This window comes from Meleagris gallopavo, chromosome 5, assembly GCF_905368555.1.
Source record: "Meleagris gallopavo chromosome 5, MGAL_WU_HG_1.1, whole genome shotgun sequence".
Taxonomy (NCBI): Eukaryota; Metazoa; Chordata; class Aves; order Galliformes; family Phasianidae; genus Meleagris; species Meleagris gallopavo.
The window spans coordinates 50,278,588-50,299,830 of record NC_139408.1 but is presented as its reverse complement, the minus strand read 5'-3'; the positions used below and the strand labels follow the sequence as shown (position 1 = coordinate 50,299,830).

Sequence of the window (21,243 nt, the reverse complement as noted above, 5' to 3'; positions counted from 1 at the left end):
GAACCTACAGTCTCTAGTGCAGAGCTTTGGGAAGGGAGATGTGTGTGAGATGGATGTGAACTCTTATCTATTCCTTTCCTCTTCTTAAGATAAGGGAAGATAATGACATGGTGGTTCTTGCAAACCTAGGGAAAGATCTGTGGAGACAGTGAGCAGGAAATGGTTGATAAATGCTTCTGTTATTTGGGTTTTCTTTTTCAGTTAATTGGTTGAATTATGTTTTATGCTGGCTATTTGAGAAACTAGGCATTGCCAAACCTAATCATGAGATTGCCAGTCATTATGGTGCCTGTAAAGCTTTGGAGTTTTTGTTGTTTTGCTTTTTCTGTGTTTTTCTGAAAACACAGCATTCTCAGGTGTGGGTTTGGTGGATTTTTTTTCCATGTTATTTTCAGAGTAGTTTTGTTTTTATAAATGCAAACTTAAAAAATCAAAGTATTTTTATGGCTCAGTGAGGCAGAGAAGTGCACAAAATCAAACCACATCCGTATCACCTTTTTAAAAAACAATATTTTTTGAAAGGTCAGTTCCATAGCTTTTTGATTCCCCTTAAAAGATTAACTTCAGATGAAAATAAAGACAAAAAAACTTCTGGAATCTGCGTTCATGCTTTGAATGTCTGACTAAATACATTCTGATTGTCAAGGAATTAATTTGAGTTCAGATGCAATTTTTCTTTTACTGTTGTGGCTTTCCAGGGAGTACACCTTTTCCTCTTAGCTCAGAAGCGTGTAGACTGAGTAAAGAGAGACTGAGGAGTTTGTGGTGATAGACAGAACAGCATTGTGTGAGGACAGAAATAAAGGAAGGAGGATCAAAAAAATGAGCTTTCAAAGTGACAAGGCTAATGTGCAGAATTCATTATTAGGAGATTCTTCCTCTTAATTAAATATCTAAGGTAGGCTTGCTTTGAGGCTGCTTATAAACTGGCTTCCAAACTATTTAATTACTACTATTCCATTCATCTCACCTGTCCTGAAAATATTAATCATCAAATGGTAAAATACTAGCTTGTAGAGGAGGATAATGCCAGATGCTGAAGCTGCAGTTCATTACAAATTCTCTCTCTCATCATAACTTTTTAAAGCGACGTGCTAAATTAAATAAAGACAATTTTTTATTTTTTTTTTTGTAGATTTCTGTTGATCCTAAGAAATTATGGAATATAGGTACCACATTTTTGTCTGAAACATCTATGATAACACCTCTGTGCCTAATAACTCAGTGTTTGCTCAACAGGATTTTATTAAGGTGTTCATCTCTGTGTAAATGCTTCTGTGAATCAATGAAAAGAAATTTACAAATCAGCAAAATTGTCTCCTTTGATGTATCACCACATAGCAAATGAATCTGTGGAATCTGTAGGAGTAGATATTTGCAGTGGCTGTTTGGTACGTCCTTTAGAAGCAGTTCTGTGGGAGGTAGGTTTCTGTTGCTGCAGGAAAAAGGAGGAGGTCTGACCTTAAATGTAATAGGCTCATGTTTGTTATGAAAGGTGAGTCACTTCATGTATGAAATTGTTAATGACTGGTATGAACGTTGCAAACTTAAGAAACTGAGGAACCAACAATCTTGTTAAGGAGCTGAGAAAGTACACTGATCCCTTTGCCTTGCATAACATGGGGTTCTGAAGAAAGGACTGCGACTGACTTTTTGCAGCGGCAGTGTTTGCATACAGCTTGTTAGAAGCCGACTCAACTACCATGAGATGTTCAAAACAAATTGATTCAAATAGATCTCTGCAAGAGAAAGATTCACTCATTTTCATACTTTTTCAAAAATGATGCTGTCTTCTTTTGGAGACCTGAAATCAGCTCCAGTCTTTCTGAAAATAATTGACTTGATGTTGAAGAGGAATTCTGCTTGATCTGTTAACTATCATGTGGATGAAAAAGAAGAAACTCAGAGTGAAGCTTAAGGTTTAAAACTTTGTTTCCTCAAATGTTTATTCTTTTCTTTCCTAGATGTAGTGTAGTTATTTAAATTGGAAAGAACAGGTATGGCTGTATTCAGTGAGGTAAACATAAAAAGACTTCTCATAGGACATTTACATGTAAATGGCTAATTATCAGTGTTTCTCATGGTCTCATGCTTTGCTCTATATAAAAGTTAGTTTTAGACATTCCATTTTCTAAACAGAATATTTTACTACAGTTCATAGCTTCTTTAAGAAGCTAGTATTAACATTCATCTTGGAATTTTTCTTCTATTTTACATAATACAAAGTGATGCAGTACTTTTTTCAAGCATTGTCAAATAGACTTTCAATATGCTTCTTTAAAGCAATAACAATCCTGAGCTTTTAGATCAAGCTGGTTTTTGTTTCTGGTGGTTTTACAAACCATTCCTTAATGTCATTGTACACTGAGGGTTACATATCTCACTAAGGAAATCTGTAATTTTTACTCAGTAAAATGGCTTTCTTACCTTGAAAAATGTTTGACCATTACACAGGTGTCCCACTTCTTCAATCTGGACATATTTTTAAACAAGATTTCTTTGCAGGAAGGAGCATCCATTTCTTGGACAGTACTGAAATGTACTCATGCAAGCAGAAATAGAATGAGTTCTCGGTGTAAACTTAAACTTATAATCAAAGCAGAAAAGAGAGAAGCACTGGGAAGACTTTTCATAGACACAACCTGCATCAGACTATTTTTGAAACTATATTTATGATGGAAAAATGCTACCTTTTTTTCTCCACTTTTTTTTTTTTTAAATCAGTGATCCAATGGGTAGACTTCAGTCCATTCTGAGCCCCATTTAAGACTTACATGTGGAGTCCAGCAGAGGTTTATGTTCTTTTGGTGAAAGGCCATACCAAAGGAATGCAGCAGAGCATGAATATGTCCTAGGAGCAGCGTCTGGCTTTCCTATGCTACTTTAGTTTCTCGAGTGGTTTTGTTTGAGGGATGGCACTTGGAAAAATTTCCTTTCTTATCCATTTCAAGCCTTTCTGTCTGTAATTAAAAGTGAAGTATTTCTCTGATATATTAGGTGGTGACCACAAATGCACGCAAGTTATTTGGCTTTAGAGAATGTTGTGAAAGATTCTTGTCTCTCATAAGTAATGCTAGTAGTAGAAGAAAACAACAAAAACAGGCACTACTAAGTTCGGTCTTTTTTTTTTTAAACTGCTGTGTTCACTCACAGTGTTGAAATAGAAAATGCTAGTTGGAGTTCTATTTTTGTTTCTTTTTTTTCCTCTCAGTCTGTAAAACTTCTAGACTGTGTTCCATTTTGTAAGCAATCACTTGAAGAGTTTTATTTCTCAATATATCCAAAACACTTAATTCTTCTTACTTTTTTAACATTGCATTGACTGTAATGAAGATAGGAAATCATGTAATTTTAACTTAGTTTTCTAATAGCATAGGCTTGTAGCTTGGTGAAGGTGCTGCATTATTTATTACAATGCACTAATCTGTTTTTTTTGCAGTGATCCAATTTCACCTGACCAAATTCTCTGTACGTATCTTCAAGAAATGTTGGGCTCTTTTGAACTTTCCAACTTTGGGATGTAATTTTTCTAAGGCTGAAATTCTCTTTCAGGAAAAAAAAAGTTCATTTCTTAAGGTTATGGCTTTTTTATTTATTACTATTTTTATTCTGAATAGCAAAGCAGGTATTTGCAAGTGTCACCTTCTGTAATTTGTCTTATAACAACGTACGTTTTTGTGATTGCATGGTGAAAAAAGAGGTTGGAATAATTTAATGTATGGATTTAAATTAATTATATTTGTCAACGAAACGATGAACATAAGCAATGTGATCAGTTTTAGAAACATATAACATGGTCTCACACACTGGCATTGCATTATGTAGATTTTAAATAATTGTCAGTAATGCCTCTCTACTTTGATTTTTTGCAAATAAATTGCTAGTTTTGAAATGCAAAAGCATGATAAGGCTCCATTAATATCTATGGCCTTCCATAAAATGCCTTGAATGTTTACAATGTAGAAAGACCAGAGATTTCTGATACATTTTTATAGTAATTGCCAACTGTCATTCTTGTTCCTAAAATGAAGCTTTTAAATAATCCCTTTGTCACCAGAATTCAGATTTGCCAGTGTTAAATTTTCATTTGTCTTTTTCTTTCCTCTGTGAGGAAAGATTTCTCTAAATCTTGCCTCAGTGACAAAACTGCTGTCATTGATTTTAAGGATTTCTTTCCCTTTTTTAAACCATGAAGATCTCTAATACACATTTAATTGATCCCAGAGCAGAACAGCATGCCCTGCCATTTGACAACCTTTATTTGAAATCTTCCTGTGGAGCTCCCAGCAAGACTTCTTGCCTAGGGTGACAGCCACTCTTCTTGGTCTGTCAGACTAAGATTAGCAGCAAAACACATCCTGATGTCTTTACATTAAGGCCATACACAGAGTCTTTCTTGGGGGATCTGAGGCTGGGGCCTTGTCTCTTCAATCAGGTTCTGCTCAGGCATCGGAAGTGGATCACCTTCACTTCAGTTCACTTCACTTTGCACAGACTGTTTTTCATAGTTTCTTATCTTAAATACTCCAACTTTGCCCAGAGAAGCTGTGGTGCCAGATCCCTGCAGGCATTACAGGCCAGGCTGGCTGAGGCTTTGGGCAACCTGGTCTAAAGGAAGGTGTCCCTGCCCATCGCAGAGCAGTCGGAAGCAGATGATCTTTAAAGTCCCTTCCAGCTGTGATTCTGTGAAATTTTGATGTGTGCTTCAAGACAGCCTTTAACTACAGGTTTTCATGTGTACTTGTCCTATGATAGGTAAATAATGCTAACCACCAGTTAAAGCAGCCAAGGCACTTTCACTGAAAATGTTAGGAAAGAAGATTCCGGTTCCAATTTCTGCCTAGTATACCTACTTACATGCCTGTTACAGTACATGCAGTATCAGCAAATACCAATTTTACACATCTTAGGAAAGGAATGTTAAGTGTAAGATGAGGACCTTTTTCTGTGCTTTATTTCTTAGTGTTCCTTTTCCTCTGCTTTTCCATTTCTTGCTTTTTTTGCTCTGAGGTTCCTTATTCCCTAATAGATATCTGTCATTTTTAGTCCTCTGGGAGCTTGGAATGAGGCATTAGCCTCCTCTGTCAAGGAAAATTCTAATATCAGAACATTCCATGTATTGATGTAATGTTTTTTGGTCTGCAGGTCGGGAATCCACGTGTTGAGCTCACTCTTTCTGAACTGCAAGATATGGCTGCCCGACAACAACAGCAGATTGAAAATCAACAGCAAATGTTGGTTGCTAAGGTAATTAACAGCAAACAAAATATGGAGATTTGTAACAAATGCAATTTACTTAAGCAAACATAAGTCTACTTGGGTATGGAAAATGCACTAATTCATTTTAGATAATTTAAAGAAGCTTGAGAAATCTGTTGTTTTGCCAAGTTAATTTTAGCTAGGCAATATAAAAACATTTCACTGTAAATGATAGCACGTCAAATGATAATGTGTCAAGCCAATAGTTATGTATCTTGGTAAAAATATTGCTAGATTTTATCTCTTTCCGTTTTGTGATCTCTAGCAGACTGCACTTGACTCTGTTCATCTCTACTAGCTCATTCACCTCAGTATAGTAACAAGTGTGAGATACCATTTCATATATATTCATCTATTATGTTTCCAGAATCTATGAGATGTGAGAATCTGAATAGATTTTCAGAGTGGGGAGTGAGTTTAATGTTTTTGACATAGTTCAGGTAGTACAAAAATGCCATGTGCACTGAATGCTTGGAGTACAATGCTGCATCTTTTAAAAGGAATCAATATAACAATTCTGTTGTTCTTTTTTTTAATTAAACTAATATAGGAAACAGAAATATTTCCATTGTGTGACCAGTGGGAGGACTGTTATTTAGATCTGAAACATTATCTTTCAGTAGATCAGCTTGTTTAGACTGGTCTGTTGGGTGTATTTTGTACACTTTCACAGAATGGCCAGGGTTGGAAGGCACCTCAAGTATCATGAATCTCCAACCCCTCTGCCACATGCAGGGCCACCAAACCTCCCCATTTAATACTAGACCAAGCTGCCCAGAGCCCCATCCAACCTGGACTTGCTGAACACCTCCAGAGATGGAGCGTAACTTTCACACTTTGTGAAGCTTCGTAACAGTTATGGAAACTTTTTGAAACCTTTTGCTACAGCAGGAAAAGGATTAATAGCAGCAGAAACCAAATGCCAGAGGACAGACTGTTGTGTCTGATTGTTCAGGCCAGGGCTTCTTTTGCATGTATATGTAAATTTGGTAAATATGTAAATATGTATATTTGGTCTAAAAACTTCTGTATTTCTGTGCTTTAAAACAAGAGTTGAGAGGATTTTTTTCCTCAGGAAGACCAATGTATATTTTAACTAGATATAACTTTTTCTGATTTCTGGAAAGCAAGAACGAACAAACAAATAACAATAAGCAAATACACACAGTAAAACACCAATCATAGTGATGAGTTTTACTACGACCACTTTTTTATGAATAAATGGCTGATAAGTACTTTTTGTCTAAAATCTTCTTCTGTTAGGAACAACGTTTACGTTATCTGAAGCAGCAAGAGCGTCGTCAGCAGCAGTCTGTTTCAGAGAGTGAAAAGCTTCAAAAACTGAAAGAACGCGTTGAAACCCAGGAGACAAAGTTGAAAAAAATCCGTGCCATGAGAGGACAAGTGGATTATAGCAAGATCATGAATGGCAATCTGTGTATGCAAAATCTCTAAGTATTTTCATTTATTTCATTTTCTGTTCACTGTATACCTGGTACAACGGTGTGTATGCTATCAGGATTTCAGATGGAATGTTTATTTGTCATACAGAGGGTGCCATGCTTCTAGAAAATTTATACATGGTGTAAATTCTTGTTCAGAACAAGTGATCAGACTAAGTGATCAGTAACTATTATAAACATCAGCAAATTTCCAACACATTGTAAGTATTTAAATGTTTATGTATACTGTGTTTAAAACTAGTGTGTTGTACTTGCCAATACTTATAGAATTATAAATTAATACTCCCCTCTACTTCTTTTTTATTATTATCTCATTCATTTTAGCAACTGAAATTGAGCATATAAGTGCCATGTTCCAGGAAAAGCAGCAGGAGCTCCAGGCTGCAGTGTTAAAAGTGGATCAGCTTACCCAGCAACTGGAAGACTTAAGGAAAGGGAAACTGAATGGGTTTCAGTCTTACAATGGACAAGTAACAGGACCTGCAGCAGTTGAATTAAAAAAATTATATCAAGAGCTACAGGTAAGTAACAGAGAGACATGATTAAAATGACAGATGTAGATTAAGAAAAGTCATGTTACTGCCATTATGAATGGGCATTTGGTACTACAGTCTCATAAAACTGGTGTGTTGGGATGTTATTAATGTGTAAGGTCATGGCTATGTAAGAAATTAACATGAACTAACATTTTAACAAAGTCATCAAAAATATAAGCTGCACTGTATTCACTTGCTACGCTACAGTGTACTGTAGTTGCACAATATTCACAGTATACACTATACTGCTATCACACATCTTTCTCAAAAAACACTGGTTCATCTCAAGTGTAGTTTTCACATCAGTAATTAAATATTCATTCACACTGAAGTTTTGTCATTTTTTTTGTAGAAAATTTGCAGAATAATTAATGTGCCAGTGTATCAGCACTGGAGATTTAAAATTTGTTCACATACTCTACTGTGACATGGAAACAGATCTAATATATATTTAGCATTTAAGAATAATCTAAATTTCAAGATAGGTCTAACTTTATTTCTTTATGTGATCAAATATAACATACCGGATAATCTGTCTCACATTTTCAGAAATTAGGAATATAGGCCCTTTTTTCCTTCTTCAATTTATAAAACGTGTATCTGCTTTCCATGTATTTCTAAATGCAAAGATGCTCAATTGATTAAGATTTCTTACTTGTGCTTCATAATGATCCCATACACGTTTATCAAGACTTAAACTTGTCTCGGGATTTATTTATTTTTTTAATATGGAACAATTACCATTGAAGGTATGAAAAAATGCCAATGGGAATGCAAGAAAAATTATCATAAAGGATGTCATGGTTGATTTAAACTGTAAGGTAAAGTATAAAGGTAATTCATCCCCTAATTTGCTGGAAACCTGCTTTGGAGATTTCAGTTTAATTTCCATGTAGAGAGGAAAATCTGCATCTAGTCCTTGCAGTTCAGTTAACTTCCTTTCCACACATCCAAATTTCATATGGAACTGGAAATTAAATCGATAGCATAATTACTGTCAACAGTTTTATCCCACTTAACATTTCAGTGATATTCAAATTGCCACTGTGGCAAAACAAACTTGGCAACAGACAAAACGAAGTAACTATCCTAAAAATGTATCTGTATTTATTTGTTTGATTATTTATTTAGATTAGGAACAGGCTTAATCAGGAGCAGAACTCCAAGCTCCAGCAGCAGAAAGAACTCTTAAACAAACGTAACATGGAAGTGGCAATGATGGACAAGCGAATCAACGAGCTGCGTGAACGACTGTACAAGAAAAAAGTTGAGGCACGTCAAAAAGAAAACATTCCTGTAAGATAAACTATTAAAAGGGCCACACTTTAGTTTATCAGCAGCCTATTAAAACTACGTAGACTACATAGCATGTCACTTTTTCCCGGCTAAGTAGCAAGCATTTTAAAACTATTTTAAGGCTTTCCACAGATATGAGAAAACTGTTGGACAGAATGTACCTTCTTTATGTTACAGACCATACTGTATTAAAATTTATAGTAGCTTAGATTTGTAGAAAAGAAAGCATGATTTTGGGCTGTACTTCAAAGCATAACAGGATAAAAAGGTGGGTTGTCCTTCATTTGTTTTCCCTGGAGCAGAAAACTTATAAAAAGTGACTGGTCAGATGACATTAGTCTTAATAGTTGTCTGAGACTTTGATTAGAAATCAGTTGCAAAGTAGACCATTCCTTTAGAGATCACTTCTGGATTCCCATATGTATTCTCAGCTGGAGATGTTGACTTAAAAAAGAAAATAATAATAATTAAAAAAAAAAGATCAATTTGCCCAAAAAAGGTACAATGTAAAGAAACCTTATACGGTAACAGTTTTCCTCATGTCAACTACTGAGAAATTTAATTTTTGAGGAGTTGGTTTTAGGGAATAAAATTTGGTTTTCTAGTTCAATTTTTGCATAAAAGCATTAAGAATAGCAATTTATTTAAAGTGAATTAGCTACAGTGCACAGTTGTATTTAATTAAATGTAGACCTCCAGTTCATGGATGAATGCCTAAATTAAATGGAAGTTCACGTCTCAATTTCTCTGACTTTTAGTTGAATCGTATTAATGGAACTTCGTCACCCCAATCATCTCTGAGTGCTTCAGGAAGGGTGGCAGCAGTGGGACCCTACATCCAAGTTCCAAGTGCTGGCACTTATGCAGTACCAGTAGATCCAGTCAAACCACAGTCTCTCACCATTGCTTCTAGCTCAACACATGGAAGATCAAAATCTGGTAAGCGCTTAAGTATTAATATAAGTATATAATATATTTAAAAATATATTAAAATATGATAAATATATATCAATAAATAAGATATATAAAGTATATAAATATATTAAGTATTGACATATTAATATACATTGTTTGGAAAGGGGTAATAAGGAAGATTCTGTTTTGGGATAATCTCTGTAGCAGTAAAAGTAGTATCGTATGTCGTCAGTACTTTTCTCTGGACTGGGCACTGCTCATTTGATATGAGCCATTTTTATTTCAGTTCATTAATTTTCCTAAGAAGGAGAGTATTTTCTTTGCAGTTTTACTTGGTGATACACCAATAAAAGGAGCACACGTTCCTTTACAGATTCTGTGAATTAACTGCTCTGTCTTTAATACATTTTTGAATAGTTTGTGTCTTTGATTATAGTAATGAAATAACTTTATGGCAAACAATATTATAAACAACTCTTTATGGTATGTTGCTTTTTATCAAGTAAAACAAAGCTACTGAACAAGTAGAAATAATATTAATTCTCAGAAGGAGACCAAATAGAAAAATGTAATAAGGCTATGTGAGGTGTTTGTTCCAACTGAGATAGGAGAATTTGTGGTTACTGAAGCATTTCTGACATGGATTAATGCTAGTACTGATTCTGTTTATTTGTATCTGTTTTCATTAATAATAGAGCTGTCCCTCCAGAGACATAACTGATATCCGAAATTGCTTCCCATGTCTCCCATAAATAACCTATTTATTCTGTATAGTAGAAAACACTTCTTGTTTTATGTTAGGCTGACAAAAGCAGATCATGACATTTTTGCCTTAAGATTTCATTTTTGTAAAGCACGCTTCTGTGGTCACATCTTAGCAAAATCACACTTCTTCAGAAGTGGCTAGCTTCATGTATTTAATACAAATAAATACAATTACTGGCTTATCCAATTCATTGATTTATGTATAAAAATACATATGCATAATACAGATAAACATTCATGATCTTATCAATCTTAACCACAGGACTTGATTTTCATGATCTCTTAGGAGAGATCTGAAAATAATGTAAGGGATGACCGCTCCAGCAAAGCTTTGAAATGCTCACGTGCATTCCAGTACTTAAAACTGGGCACTCCAGCAAAGTTTGCGGCATGCTTCCAAACAAGGAGGAAGACTGAACCTCCAGCAAAAGCATGTTTTCTATTGATGTTGGTGATCTAAAGATATCTTTAGTTTGATAGAAACCTAGTCTCTGCAATTCTATGGAAAAATCTTAAGAATATGAACGTATTTCATTGTGAGACTAAAAGGGCAGAATTGCAGCTGTGTGGAGTTTGGACATGTGGATTCCTCCCCTATATATAGAGGAGCAGTTCATAATTTCAGTTCACCAACAAGAAATAATTCACCTCTTTAAAAATATTAGTTTTGCAAGATACATATACCTACTTGTAGACCTAATTCACAAGGTTATGAGATCTGTGAATGAGAATTCTTTGATTTTTGTAAAAGTAATTATTCTACCTTAGGACTGACTTTGTGTTTATAATTTTGAGTATACTTGAAGAATGTCCCATGATAGATTTGTGTAAGGAGAACTATGTACTCTCCCAGGAAGAAGTGAGATTTTTTTTTTCCAACTGTCATGCTTTTATTTGTCATTGTCTCAGTGCTCCTGTTCTGATTTCTCCATTGTCATTGTTATAATTTCTCCACCACTTTTTTTTTTCTTTCTTTTTCTGTGTAACTGGATCTGCCTTGGTGTGTCCAGTAGAAACAGACTGGGGGTGTGTGAAAAAATCTCCAGACACCTGGAAGGTTTCTGATTTAGACATAATAGTGGATCCTATTCTGTCACCTCCCACTTCTCTTCAGTCTGCCGTTCACAATGTCATCCGTCTGGCACCTACTGTCTTTGACACCCAGCACTGTGAGTCCGTAGAAGATCTTTGGCTAGCTAAGAATTCAGTTTTTAATATGGTCATCTGAGCTCTTGCATACAGATGCATATTAACCAGCATCTTAAGAACCTGTGTTGTGCTGTGCAGTAGATGCTGTTGAAATGTAAAATTGTTTAGATGTTGCTTTTCACCACTGAAGGAAAGGGATTTGCAGCAAATTCATTCTTACAGTACTGCAGTAGTATACTAGAGATGAGTTTTCTTCACTGAAAAAAACTTGGGGAAAAAACGGTGAGAAAAATTGTGGCAATCAATCAGCAAAGCATGTTTTACTGTGTCTCAGATTAGATAGATGTAACACATACAGGTTTTACTTCACTTATTCTATGCAAAGTTTAAGAGTTTCTGTGTTGCACTGGCCCCAGAGGTGGAATAAAAGCTCACCTTCTCCAAGTCAGTAGCAAGAATCTTGCTGTCTTCAATAGGATGAAAATGCTATTACTTGGTTTACACATCACTTGCTGTAGTAAGTGTAACAGAACTGGACCTACAATAATTTTTAGGTAAAATCAGAGAAAGTGCACAAGAACTTTTGTGTGTATTTGTGCCACTGCCTTATTTATGTAAATAGAAAAGTGTTTGGTGGGAGTTGAAATGCACTGGGTGCTTGGTAGTCTTAAAAGCAGGCAGACAACAGGATACCTTTGGAAGATAAAATGAAACCTGTTGGTTGAAATGGCTATGGGAGAGCTAAGAGCAGGAACTCGTTGGGACTTGCAAAAGGGTGTTGCCATCAGATGGGTAAGTGTGTCTGGGAGCTGCTCAGCCCAACCAAGGCCAGAAGTCAGCTGCTGTTTGGTTGCCTCCTGAGCACCTATCACAACCTCTGGCACAGTGCACTGCAACTGGAAATTGCAACAGCAGCTTGGTAAAGTGTGTGAGATCAAGCTGTAGTTGTGGGAGTTTCTGAAAAGTGCACTCATACGAAATGCACGGTAATTGCATCTGGTTGTAATGTGAAGGATGTAAAGTTGGGAACAGTTAGACTCAGATGTTCATATATGCAAGAACGAAAGAGAGAAGTCAGAGGAGAGTGAGTCTGAATTTATTTACAGTCTGTTACTTCAGAATTCAGGGATGATCCTATCTGGAAAGAGAAGGATTACAAAAATATTTTGTGTAACTGTCTAACAGAGTATGAGCTTGTATATGCAGGTAAGATAATTAAATTCATGAGGATTTTTGCTGTTGTTTCTCTAAGTGCTAATCTTAGGGCTAAGGATGCTTACTGCAATTATGGAGTGTTTTGTATAGTAAAATAGAATTTTAAAAATTGCCATTATTCAGGGTAAAAGGCTTTAGATAGACTTATCTTTTGGTCTGGCTCTTGATAACCAGATGGGTGGTATAAAAGAAAGGAACAACAACAACAAAAAACTAAAGAACCCAACAGGTTGTGTTCCTGGATACTGCATTGCATCATTTCCTGACAGTTTGCAATTCTGAATAGTGATTTGTGGTCTACATACTATATTGTCAACATTAATACTATTTAAATGACCAACCACAAAAATAATCTTGCTCCAAAGTAATTCTTTCTTGTAACTGAAACATAATTGATCTTAATTTGAAATGTTAATGCCATAATATATATGTGCAGACCATTCCTTGGAATTGTGAATGGTTAAAAAACAGTAGGGTAGCTCATATGCAAAGGTATAATTTTAATTTTAATTTTTTTTTTTCATTTAAACGTAAACATATGATTGGAACATGTCTGTACACACTTTGTCTGAGCTAATAGAATGAATTTACATTCATATAGTGAAAAACTGGGTAGCAATTAGCTGGAAACCTTCAGCTTGTCATTTCACTAGGGGTAAGAAATGCGACGCTCAATAAAGTAGATAAGGCTCATGTACAGAAAATAGTGTGCCAAAGTTATATCCAGTGAAATTAAAATATTTCTTTACATCTTATTCTTAGGCTGCCATCTATACTAAACAGGGAATGACACAGAATCCTAGAAATAGTCTTGCTGATTCTGTTTTCTAAGTACTTAAAACTGAAAATAAACAGGAAACGTCGTTAAATACCAGGTTTTTATTTGGCCTTGTCTTACTATGGGGTCTAGAAATCTCAGTTACTCTCCCCTCACCTTAGTTGTCATCCTCTAGTGAAGTTAGTTATGTGTTACAGATTGTCTGTACAAAATGCTTTATTAAAATAATTGCAGGCAATAGGGAAGGAGAAGTGATCTCGATCTCCTCAGAGAAATACGAAGCTTAATTTCAAAGGCAGATCAAAGTCTTAGAATCTAACCAAGGATCTGTGTAGTTACTGTAAAACAGATCTAATTGTAAGATGATTGAAACTCACTTGCTTGGGAACAGAAAGCAGGTAGTCCACTCCGGTTAATGAAGTAACATATCAAAGCATCTAGGATTCATTAAGGATCTGTTGCCTCAGTTTACATACAGTGTGATTTTTTTTTGCATGTGTTGAAGATGAAAGCCCATGACTTCTATCTTGGCACAGTGCCTTCTTATCAGATTACTTTAAACATTTCTTTTAAAATTAAGTCTCCGAGGCAGTGCTGATCAGGTGAGTGTGTAGAGGAAAAAAAACAAAAGGTAAGTTAACAGTCTCTTCCAGCAGAGGAACGTGTACCTTTGTTCAGCCACATTCTTCAGATGAGTTTTTGTTTCCTGTTATGAGTCAATGAATCCAGTAACAATAGTTTAAATTTGGAATAAATTCACACAAAGCTTACATAGATTTAACATGTGGTGTAATTCAACAGTGTTTCTGGTTGGTACCAAAAGAAATATGTTGAAGTGTTTTTGTGAGGACTTTTTTTTCTAAGCTGAGTTTGCCTTTTAATAGTAGAATGAATGTGCAATACCGTCTTTTTTTCTGTAGAATTGTTGTTACAGTTTGGGTGCCAAAGGGTAGCACACATCATGTTAAGTAGATGAGCTGGGCTTTCAGTTTTGATTTCTGAATCGAACATAACAATTTATCTGATTTCTAGAATCAAATTAATCCTGTCGTTATCTAACTTGTTCAATTTTACATGTTGCTTTGCTTCTTTACAATGGTTGTATTTTAAATCTAGTGTTTTCATCTGTTTTCAAGCTAACGATGGAAACTGGCCCCTACTTAAGCAGAGCTCAGCCCCTGTGGTAAAACCCCCTCAGGTCTCCAACACAGACTGGAAAGAATCGAGCATGGATACTGCTTTAAAACAAGGAACAATATCCAGTCAACCTCTGCCAACTTCAGCGTTAGGAAGTACTGATAAGCTGGTGCGTTTCCTTTGTGGTGTATTTATAGATCTGTTTTGCTAAAATCATGAACCTTTGGCTTCTATAGCTGAACTCGCTTCACGTATCTACACATTTCCTTCTGATAATTACTTAAAATGTTACAAATGAATTACTTTTGTATTTCTACTTTTCCATTCTTACTACATTACAATTCATGTTCTGTTTTGGGTTTTGTTTTTTTTTTCCAGTTTAGTAGTTTGTGTTCCTTCCTGTTCTCTCACATATCCAGTCTCCTCTTTTCTCCCCCTTTGCTTGTCCTAATCTTCCCCACATTCCTATTTTTCCAATTCAAATATTTTGTTGCCATTATTCCTTGATGTAGATTACCACTTCTTCAACATGGTCTTTTTCTAGTAAAAATACTTTTTACAACAAAAGCCATTAAATCCATCCTTCAGCTGATGTTGACTGTCTGCATCATTGTTGTAGTTTTTATATGAATTTTACTGAACTTTATGAATTTTTAACACTGTATTCTTTAAAGAATATAGACCTTGTCTTTACATTGTTTTGTTAAACTGTCAATATTATCACACTATACATTATCAAACTTATTATCAAATAGGTACTGATATCCAGAAGCTAGAACTAGTCATTTAGGTTTTGAAAGTATTCAGATGGTTCTAGATTCCTATTAATTTATTATAACTGAAAATACTTTTAAACAGTAAGGTTTTGTGGTAAATTCAAGCAGAATTGTATTAAGGAACACAGAGTACTTGTATTGACTCCTTTGCTGCCACACAAGATTATTAGTCTGTTCTGTTGAAAGAGGAATATTCTTGCTCACAAGTGTTTTATGTAATTAAGTGGTACACAGCTTTTTATTGTTCTTATATAGGGTCTCGACTTGGGGAAGGTGCCACCAACAATTCCCGGTGTAAGCAAGCAGTTGCCTCAAAACTATGGGACCTATCCTAGCCCAGTTCCCTTAGGAACAGGTTCTACAAATTCTCTAGAAAGAAGGAAGGACGGCAGTCTGCCCAGGCCTGGAACTAGTATAGCAAATCGGCAAAGACCCGTTCCGCTTCCGCCGCCAAGCAGCGTACATCAACCCAGCTCCTCACAACAAATCCAACAGAGAATTTCCGTACCTCCCAGCCCTACGTACCAACCCTCTGGACCCCCCTTGTTTCCAGGAGGAGACGGCAGGCCAGAACTCCCTTTAACTGTGGCTATCAGACCTTTTCTAGCTGATAAAGGATCAAGACCTCAGTCTCCCAGAAAAGGGCCACAGACAGTGAACTCCAGTTCCATCTACTCAATGTATCTTCAGCAAGCAACGCCACCAAAGAATTATCAACAAGCTGTATATAACACCTTAAATAAGTCAGTAAAAGCAGGTACAATATATGTCGCTTTGCTTTTTACCTTTGCAGTAAGCATTTAAAATGTATTTATTGAGCTTAGTTTATATATGTATATAAATCGTGTCTTGTTTGAGAAACCTCTTAAATTTATGAGAAAAATTATTTTTGTATGCAGTATGGCAACAAAAAAATGCCTTTTATTTTCAGGGTGACAAGCATATGTTGAGTTACCTTTTACTTAAAAAAAAAAAACAAAAAAACTATTAGAACAATACCTCTGGATACTCTGTTTTTTTACAAATAAGTTGAAAAAATCAAAACTAGAGAGTTGGTGATTGCCATCACCAGCAGCTGAGTATTTGTTTTTGTTTTGGTAGATTCAGTGTAATTTTTTTTTTCTGTTCCAGTGTCAAACAAGTAGCAACAAAGCCATACAGTGTATTTGCAAATATTTCATTATGTAATTTGAAAATAGTGTTTCACTGTATTCCATCATCTTTCTTTCTTTCTTTCTTTCTTTTTTTTTTTTTTCAGTTTACGGAAAACCTGTCTTACAATCTGGTTCAACTTCTCCCTCACCGCTGCCATTCCTTCATGGCTCTTTGCCTGCCCAGACCTCTTCACAGCCACAATCCCAGCCTCAGACTGATGTCTCTGAAAAAGATCAAGAGCTGGAAAATGCTCCACCATCCAGTGAAAATAGCAATGTGGAAAACATTCCTCGCCCTCTCAGTCCTACTAAGCTCACGCCTATTGTGCATTCACCCCTGCGATATCAAAGCGATGCTGACCTTGAAGCTCTGCGAAGAAAATTGGCCAACGCTCCTAGGCCGTTAAAGAAGCGTAGTTCTATCACTGAACCAGAAGGCCCAAGTGGGCCAAATATACAAAAATTATTGTATCAACGCTTTAATACTCTTGCTGGAGGAATAGAAAGTGCCCCTTTTTATCAGCCAAGCAATCCCCAGGACTTCATAGGTATCTTAGCAGACGTTGATAATGGTAACGCTAGTACCAATGGCAATATCGAGGAACCTATTTCTGTGCAACCTACAGTTCCCCTTCCAGATGAGCCACCCCCTTCATCAGATGCCAATGATAATGAATTACCTTCTCCTGCAACTGAGGAACTGATAAGCACTGAAACTACAAATCAAACATCTGAGACAACTGAAGATAACAACAACAACCTTGCTATAGTTCCTTCTACCGAAGAGTCGTCCAGTCCCACGCCTGAGGTCAGCTCTCCAGCAGAAGAGGAAGCTCCTTTGCAACCTGCTCTTCCTCCTCCACTTCCTCCAGTAAGTAACTAAAAAAAGGACAAATTTGTGAACTACAGAATTAACTGTGTGCTTAAGCATAACTGAAAGAAGCTAAGCTTACACAACTGGCATACTTGCACTTGAAGTTTTGTGATACTAAAATAAGAAAAAATAAAGGTACTCCAAATACTATCCTCATAGAACAGGTTCCTTACGAGTCTACCTGTTTAATATGGAAAATAAATGCACAAACAACGTGGGGCTGTGAGTGCAATTTAGGCAATAACTTATTTTGGGATATACTCATCATGGAGCTAATGCTGGTAGATGAAGCACCATTAAAAATATTTTTTAATTTCCCCAGGGCTGCAAAGATAACTGTATGAACCAATGGATAAGCTACTGCAGTGGAAATTCTTAATTAGCATACAAGCTGAAACAGCTATTCTGGGAGAAGTGTGTTCCTTTCCCTCTCTCTAGTAGAGACTAGGGCTCTAAAATCTAACAAATCTAACAGCAACACAGCTGACTTGTTTTAGCAGAAATCTTTTCCTAATGGATTGTCTCTATTTGAATTGCTTTCAAAGTTCCTCCTCCAGCTGCACCAAAATCTTTTAAATACTAGTTGACTTTGTTGTTAGCAAAGTCTACAGCATATGGAGAATTGAAGGTAGGGAGAAAACTGTAATTTATTCTTACTTGTTAACATGACTCACTGTAACACTGATTTCAAGGCACATCTCCACTTCTCGATTCACCTAGAGCTTCATAGGTTCTTCTGCAAAGAGCTTATATTCTTTTTATAACTCGACTGCAGTGTGCACAGAGCTTTGTCTGCATTTTGCATGAGGATGTGTGGGCCAAGACACTTCTGGAAGAATGGAATATGCTAGCAACACATATTGTTCATACACACATGTTGTTTATACTGTGAGAGGTTTATTTTTTTTAAAAAGTAAAATAGCCATACTAATAGGAGAAAACAAGTTTGGTGATTCTGCAGACTTAAAGCACTCCACAAAGCTCTGCTTAGGAGGTTTTTTTTCTGAAAAGTAGCAAAGACTACTTATAAAGTATTTTTACTTTTTTTCTCAAAACGCATTTAAATGTGTTTCAAATCTTGAGAATGTTTCTTCTGATTATACCATGTTGAATTTTACATAAAAGAGCTTCAGAGACTTTCTTTCTCCCAGCAAAGTTCTTTGGTACAGACCTGCTGCTGACACCTCTGTCACTTCAAGGGAAAACTTCCTTACTCGTGCTTAATTGTGTCATGCTTTCTAATCTAAGCTTAAGGTTTGACAGTGCTTCAGACCGTCCACCAGAGGCACATTCAGCTCACATTATACACATTAGGATTGTGGTGCTCAAAAGCCATTGGTTTGAATACTTTGTTTCTTATACTCAATGGCTTTAAATAGGAGTAGCTGGATTATGTTGGCATGCTTTCTAATTTTTACTAAGATATAGTACGATATCAACTCTATTATTAAAAGAATTTATAATAGAAGTGTTTGCATCATTCTTGTGACCATTTAAGGAAGATGGGATTCCTTCTCTAGTGAAGGAGTAACTGGATGGTTTCTACTACTCCTGCAATCTGAAATAATGCCTGTAAACCTTCGTTTCCACTCAGACCAAACGTACCAACCTGAAGAAACCTAACTCTGAAAGAACAGGCCACGGTTTGAGAGTGAAGTTCAATCCATTGGCTCTTCTCCTAGATGCTTCTTTGGAAGGAGAATTTGATCTTGTACAAAGAATCATATATGAGGTGAGTTTCCAAACAAAGGAAACTTCTTTGTATTCTAGGAAAAAAAAAAAGTGCTGAACTATTTCATGTTTTCCATAGGTTGATGATCCCAGTAAGCCCAATGATGAAGGAATTACACCTTTGCATAATGCAGTGTGTGCTGGTCATCACCACATTGTGAAGTTCCTGCTTGATTTTGGAGTAAATGTAAATGCAGCAGATAGTGATGGGTGGTAAGTGACAAGATTTTTAACTTAGCATCTGAAAAAACACCATTCTGATGCCAATTCAGTATTTAGTGGGGACCTGCTTGGGGAACCATTTCCTTCTCCTTTGTCCCCAGCAAATGAGGACTTGCTAATTTCGAGATGGTAACAAACTCCAATACAAATTTCCATTGTGTTGAACCCACCGGCAAGCATGTTCACATTATAAATTATGGTACATTTTGTTTTTACTTAGAAGCATAGGTGCATTTCTTGTTCACAGGCTGAAGTAATTAAACTTTAAATAATGAATGACAAAAATGTATTGAAGTTTCATTTTCACATAAACCATTCACAGATTTTTGTGAAGAATCTAGCCTAGCAGGTAGATGTAGCACCTGTAAAGAGTTTGGAAGAGATATGGAACCTTGCCATGCTGCTGAGCAGTTTCTCCCACACCTTATCTTGCCTTTCAAATTTCCTAATATTGGAAAATACTGGTTTTATATCCAGCAGCACTGCAAGCTATGCAAATCAACATAAAATAACATCTATTTTATGTTTGCCTTTACTGGAGCCAGGTCGATGCTGGAATCCACTCAGTGTCATTTGGCATGTTTTGAACAATGCATGCATATCCTATAAAGAACAACTTCCTTTAAAAACAGTCTGTATTGCAAGACAAAATAGCTAGGATTCCTGGCATTTATTTTTTTTCATTTCTACATTTTTGCTTTATTTCAGGACACCTTTGCATTGTGCAGCTTCTTGCAATAGTGTTCATCTCTGTAAACTATTGGTTGAATCTGGGGCAGCTATTTTTGCTTCAACTATAAGTGACATAGAAACTGCTGCAGACAAGTGTGAAGAGATGGAAGAAGGTTATATCCAGTGTTCTCAGTTCCTGTATGGTAAGCTATGACACTTCTTTACAAACTTGTTTCCTCTCTTCTAAAATTTGTCCCTTTTCTGGCACTCTGACCTGAAGGAAACATCTGCTTGGGCTCCAGGCTGCCCTGCACCTGTTCTTTCAAAATGGTGACAACATAGCAGTCTTTTGGTTATTATGTTGCTCGTTGTCCTTTCCTTCTTGACTTGCAGACTCCGTCTAACACTACAATTGTTAAAGATTAATTGGGTTTAATGGGTTTGATTTCAAGGAAATGCTTCCACTGAGAGATTTTCACAGCACCAGTGAGTTGTCAACTATCTTGACAGAAATATTCCAACAAATTTTTAGGAGATCACCTTCAGAAACGTGTATACATTATGAATAATTAGAGAATGTGCTTAGTTACTAAGATATTTTGCAAGGAAAGCACCTTGATGGAGCAGAAAAAACATTAATTTATGGTGATGGAGATAAGCTTAATTAAGGCTCTGACAGTGTGCAGATTTTCAGAAGCTTCAAGCAGTGCTGTATGCAGTGTGTGCAAGCTCTGGGACAGAACCGAGGCCTTTGAGAAACATTCACCAGTTCTATAATGTTGCTTTGCTCAAACAGTTGTCAAACTCTTTTTGTCCTCCTTGGAATAGAAGTAAGATTATGAAGTTTCTGTTGTTGAAAATTGTGTATGAAATGTTAATAATGAGACTAATATTTGAGCCACACCAAAAGTCTCCGGGGGAAAAATAGATTACCATCTACTGTGCTAACTTCTTGTTAACAGGAGTGCAGGAAAAGTTGGGAGTGATGAACAAAGGAGTGGTGTATGCACTGTGGGATTACGAAGCCCAGAATAATGATGAGCTGTCATTCCACGAGGGCGATGCCATTACTATTCTAAGACGCAAGGATGACAATGAAACGGAGTGGTGGTGGGCCCGCCTCAATGATAAAGAAGGCTATGTTCCTAAAAATCTTCTTGGGGTAAGTGCTGAATTACCACTTGCCTTCAGTTTTTTACTTCTCCCTGAAGTAGGATCTGTGGTCATCGTCTCCATGTTCTGCAGTTTAAGTGTGGTGGCTTTATTAGGCAGCCCTAAGTTTTGGCCCGGGAAGATACTTA

At 36.3% G+C, this 21,243-nt stretch overlaps 1 protein-coding gene across 9 annotated transcripts in view; it reads left to right on the top strand.

Annotated features, from left to right (window-relative positions):
• The window catches only part of PPP1R13B (protein phosphatase 1 regulatory subunit 13B), a 63,763-nt gene that overhangs the window by 40,441 nt on the left and 2,079 nt on the right, over nucleotides 1-21,243 (top strand). For 3 of the 9 annotated variants that reach the window (XM_085225707.1, XM_010711960.4, XM_085225704.1), the window contains 13 exons: nucleotides 5,146-5,247; nucleotides 6,523-6,697; nucleotides 7,047-7,243; nucleotides 8,390-8,554; nucleotides 9,313-9,493; nucleotides 11,245-11,403; nucleotides 14,513-14,682; nucleotides 15,545-16,046; nucleotides 16,548-17,314; nucleotides 18,912-19,049; nucleotides 19,128-19,261; nucleotides 19,979-20,145; nucleotides 20,905-21,104. In XM_085225707.1, coding sequence (XP_085081833.1) covers nucleotides 5,146-5,247; nucleotides 6,523-6,697; nucleotides 7,047-7,243; nucleotides 8,390-8,554; nucleotides 9,313-9,493; nucleotides 11,245-11,403; nucleotides 14,513-14,682; nucleotides 15,545-16,046; nucleotides 16,548-17,314; nucleotides 18,912-19,049; nucleotides 19,128-19,261; nucleotides 19,979-20,145; nucleotides 20,905-21,104 — 3,057 coding nt within the window. The remainder of the gene's footprint in view (nucleotides 1-5,145; nucleotides 5,248-6,522; nucleotides 6,698-7,046; nucleotides 7,244-8,389; nucleotides 8,555-9,312; nucleotides 9,494-11,244; nucleotides 11,404-14,512; nucleotides 14,683-15,544; nucleotides 16,047-16,547; nucleotides 17,315-18,911; nucleotides 19,050-19,127; nucleotides 19,262-19,978; nucleotides 20,146-20,904; nucleotides 21,105-21,243) is intronic. The other 6 variants (XM_010711961.4, XM_085225705.1, XM_010711963.4 and 3 more) reach the window with 4 other exon arrangements.